The 5,115-nt window shown below is 34.4% G+C and overlaps 1 protein-coding gene across 1 annotated transcript; it reads left to right on the plus strand.

The window, feature by feature from the left end:
- Nucleotides 1-2,721: 2,721 nt before the first annotated feature.
- On the plus strand, nt 2,722-4,086 carry LOC101308367 (probable cyclic nucleotide-gated ion channel 3-like). Its single transcript, XM_004296344.1, has 3 exons — nt 2,722-2,810; nt 2,921-3,190; nt 3,318-4,086. The coding sequence occupies exons 1-3, from the start codon at nt 2,805-2,807 to the stop codon at nt 3,897-3,899; spliced, it is 858 nt and encodes a 285-aa protein (XP_004296392.1). The 5' UTR covers nt 2,722-2,804; the 3' UTR covers nt 3,900-4,086.
- Nucleotides 4,087-5,115: the final 1,029 nt, after the last annotated feature.

The raw sequence follows: 5,115 nt of genomic DNA on the forward strand, positions 1-5,115 counted from the left end.
TTATACTTTGCTTAATATTAACTAGCAAGTTAACTCCTTATGTTAGTATATCATCAGCTAGCTACCTCCCAATTTCGTTCTGGATTCCATTATGCAAATAATTTTATTTTTGTTCTTTTATCAGCTCTTACCCAGATATCAGCTCTTATGCTGTCGGAAATGCTAGCGCGTCAGCCATAATAGTAAATGCAACAAAGAAGAAATGGGAAAGAATGATGCTTTCAGTTACATTCTGGAATAAGATATCTGTGATTTCATGTATGATTGCAGTCTCCGTTGATCCCTTATTCCTTTACATTCCAATCCTTGATTATAAGAAGGTGTGCCTCGAAACGGACACAAGGCTGAGGACCGCAGTCCTCATTACGCGATCACTCACAGATTTCACGTTCCTAATTCACATCATATATCAACTTCGTGAAGCTATGAAAGCAGTGAAGACCTCTGTGTCCAAGCGCAAGCAGCAGGTACAAAGATGCAACTCAAGAGTACTCTTCAACTGGTTTGGACACGCCAAGGCAATAGCTAACAAGTTATCATGGAGTTCTTTCCTAACTGACATTTTAGCTCTTCTTCCAATTCCACACGTATGTAGCAGAAATTAAGCATTCTTCTTTGTTTTTTTGGCCCGGTGATTAATATTGGAAGATTTCTAACTCTTATAGTTAATTTTGTCCATTGCAGGTGCTACTATTAGCTCTCTTTTATGCTCCCAATTATGAATTTACAGATAACAAAATGACTTTGAATTACTTGCTTCTTGCGCAATATGTTCCAAGAACGTATCGGATCTTCACTTCATCCAAGCTGTTTAGAAGACACAGTAGCATGTGGGTCAACGCTACATTTTATTTTTTAATGTACATCCTCTCAAGTCATGTAAGTTAAAATTAATGAGTACGGCTATTAGGACTTCCAAATTTGCTCAGTATACCTCTCATTCTCTCTACACATTCGTTTTACTTTTATATATAAACATTTGCTCATTAGACTTCTTTTCAAATTCCTAAAATAGCCTTGTTTATGTAATTCATATATATATATATATATATTGATATATTACTCATTACACCTCTTATTCACTCACTATACCTCTAATTCTTTTTTTTTTTCAATTTTTTCTTTTTTGCTATGCGAACATCTATTCCCAACTTTCTATTCTTTAAATTTTTTTTTCTCTTTTGAACCCTAAGCCTCTATTCCCGACCTTGATTTCTTGATTTTGTTTACTTTTTGTATTTTTTATTTTGCATAAAATGTCACTAGAAATTCATTTTTTGATTAAATTGTAAGAAATAATTTTCAATGATATCAATTTTTGAGAAAAGTTAATTCGAATCAAGAAGAATACTATTGTCTTAAAAATAAAAATAAAAACAAGGATTATCTCAAATTTTATTTATCGATCATCAAAAGAATGTTCTTACATGAATTATTCTATATTTTTGTTACTTTTGTATTTCTATTTTACATATACTATTTTTTTTTGTAAGTTTATATGTTTTGTTTTTATACCTCATGATGATACATTATTTTAATAATTGATAGATTTTTGTAAAAATATTATGATACTTATTTATTTATTTTTTAATAATTTATTTTTGTAAAAATATTTTTTCATTTTGTATATGCATGTGACATGTATGATAATATAAATATATAAATGCTTTAATAAGTATGTGGTAAAACTAGAAAATAAAAATCAATAAGGAAAATAATAAAATGCATATTAATCCATTATTATTGAATTAGAAAGTTTAGAGAGATGTAATATTACTTTTTGTTTAATTAGTGTCCTTAATAGTCATTGTGTAAGAGGATAAATATGTTATTTAATAATTCATAATAGAGTGAGGTCAAGTGAGCAAATTTGGAGGTCCCAATTTAAGTTCTCATCTTTCTTTTTGTGCAATTTCATTTCTTGCCATGTTTCTTCTATTTGTATCAATAACGAACTCTTTGTTGATTTTAGGTGATTGGAGCCTTTTGGTACGTTAGTTGCGTTCAAATTCAGGCAATATGTTGGAACTCGGTCTTGGAAGGAAATGTCACAATATTCCAATGTGATGCCGATCGTCTGTCTGAAACCGATAGTAGCAAACTTTATGCAGATTGCCAAAATTTTACAGGAGAGAGTTCTACGGAAGGTTCTAGATTTGATTATGATTTTTTTCTCAAGACAATTCAGGCCGACCACACATCACGTAAAATACGTCGTGATAAGTTAATTTACTTTGTGTGGTGGGGACTAAAAAATCTAAGGTAAGGCCAATTGGTTATTTTTTCATTGAGGAAACTTGAAGAAGATTATGGGGTTGTTGGTACCTCGATGTATTACCTACCCTAGCTCATTTACCACTAATCGGACAAATTACAATTTATTTGAACCAAATTTACAACATTTTACAACATTGACAATAAATTTACCACATTAGTTTTACACATTTACATATAAGTGAACATTGACAACAATTTGATAATAAACTTGTAAAAAGTCATAGATTGAGTAATTATCCCTAATAGAACTAAAATATATATGTACTTATGTTATGACTCAAATTACCCCTAACAAATTTGTTGTCATATCAGTAATTAGTAAATAAGGGTATCTGATACAACTGGGTATGTACGTAAGAAAATTCCAATATATTATGCGTATCTCACATATTCTTGTTCCCAACTGTCAAATTTATTGCAGCAACTATGGTACAAATATCGATACGAGTAGATATCTGTGGATAAATTGCTTTGCAATTTTTGTGTCTGTTACTGGATTAGTACTATTTGCTTTGCTTATTGGAAATATGCAGGTTGGTAACGTTTTCCCTAACTTTCAACTATAATCATAAGATTAAGAAACAGACCCACCTTTGGGTAATTTAAGCTTAATTCTTTGTCATAATGTCGACGTATCTGACAGCATTGTATGCAATCATCGGAGGACAAGAATGTGGCAACTGATAAGGTGCAAATGAAAGAGCAAGAACTACAAGAATGGATGGACAAAAATGGTCTCCCTGAGAAGTTGGGCAAAGACGCAGATCAGAAGCTGAGGATAGAGATCATGACAAAGATAGCAGAAAATCTGAAAGAGGACCAAAATGCTCAAGTACAAAATCTGTTCTCTCTTCTTCCCTGGAATACCGTAAAAGATCTCAAACTTTCAATCTGCATGAGTATGCTAAAGAAAGTATGTTCCTATAGCCTGGCCTTCAGCTAAAGGAGTTTCGAACAATTAAATTTTGTTCTTCGATATTGATTAGTGTGCTGCACTATATAGTTCGATTCTAACAAGGCCACTATGTGTTTGTGCATAGGTACGAAGGCTCAAACATATGGATGAAAGAGGATTGAGACTGATCTGTCAGTATCTCAAGCCAGTGACCTACACTGAGAAAAAAATTGCTTTTCGAATGGGAGAACCACTTGATAGCATGCTCTTTATCATGGAAGGTATTATGTTGATCTACCCGACTAGTACTACTACTGCTGCTGCTGCCGTCGCCAACACTACAACTGATTATGAAGTTGGAAGAGCAAATATAGGTTCCTCATCGACAATCCGGTGCTCCCTTGAGAACGGTGATGTCTATGGAGATGAACAACTCTTGAGTTGGGCGTCACCACCCGACATGTCCGATATTTCCTATGCAAAGCTTCCTATCTTGACCGAAAATGTAAAATGTCATTCAGAAGTAGAAGGGTTCGTTCTCACTGCCAAGGACTTGAAAAATGTAGTCTCTGAGTATAAGTTACAGGGGAAGTACATTAATACGACCGTCGATCTGGTGGTGGAAGTGGATCGTTCTACGACTTCTTTCTCAAGAGGACCATCAACAATACCTCGCAACCGCATTAATCCTAGTCCACGGCCAGGCACTGACGGCGCGCGGGGATGAGGAAACAGAAATTGAAGTTTCAAAGTTCAAACAACTGAAATGTCCCATACTGTTTGGGAGATTGGTTCAACGCACTCTTGAACCATACTATCAAACATTGTAGAGTGTGAGATATTTTCTCGAGGTGTAACTGCTTTGTACAAACTGATTATTGCACTAGAATTAGTGACATAGTGCTTAGTCTTTTTGTATTATAGGTAGCTTTCAGTTTTTGCAGTTCAACTTACGTGGGATTTAAGAAGGCTAGGGGTTACAATGTAAAATTTCGGCAAAGTATGTATGATGATGCAACTATTTCTTTGGACAGTGAAATCAAAATCCATAGGAAAAGGTATAACAGTGCAAGGAAACACCCTAACAAAGAAAACGTTGCTTTTGGATTGGATTAGTAGCTTCTGATTTACAGTTACTAGGTTGTAGGCTTATATCAGAATATTTTATTTCAGTTCGATAAATAGTTTCTTCAAAATTTGAGCTGTTACTATATAATTTCTTCACCAGCACTGGCGGAATTTAGAAGAGACCAAGGGGTGTCATGGCACCCCCCACTCCTATGTTGACATATTTGAAACTATTACCAATTTTAATCAACTTTGTTAGAAACAATGGAAATTTTTAGGCCAAACTTAGTTGCTAATCTGTCTGGCCCTCCGATTTCTCAAATCCTGGCTCCGCCACTGTTCACCAGTTTTAAAATTTGAGCGGTTACGATTTTTTTTCCGAACAAACTAACGTTCGACTCTAAAATAGTCATTTTGTTTTTTGCTTTTTAATATGAACTAGTCTCACTTATGTTATGCTTATGCCTATCGGTTGTCCATAGGACCAATAATATATCCAAACAAAAAATATAAAACTGATAAAGGATAAAGTGTAGAGACAAAGAGATAGCAAGAGAGTCATCATCTTATTCATTGATAGGAGCCCTTTATATAGGGAATTACATAATACCAATATGGTAAGGATATGAATACATAGATCTAGTCTAACTACATATCCTATTGGCATAAGGCCAAGGCACACAGTAGAGAATATCTTAGAACACTCCCCCTTGTGCCGCGCGCTGATATGCCGATGGTGCTGATCTGTTGCCTCGTCAAAAACCTCGTCAAGTCACAAAAACCCTGTGGGAGAAAAACTGAACCTTGATCGTAGGAGAAAAAGAGTACAACGCACCCTTCACATTTAATAGTGACATGTATGTATGTGCTAGACT

Source organism: Fragaria vesca, linkage group LG4, assembly GCF_000184155.1.
Source record: "Fragaria vesca subsp. vesca linkage group LG4, FraVesHawaii_1.0, whole genome shotgun sequence".
Classification (NCBI taxonomy): Eukaryota; Viridiplantae; Streptophyta; class Magnoliopsida; order Rosales; family Rosaceae; genus Fragaria; species Fragaria vesca.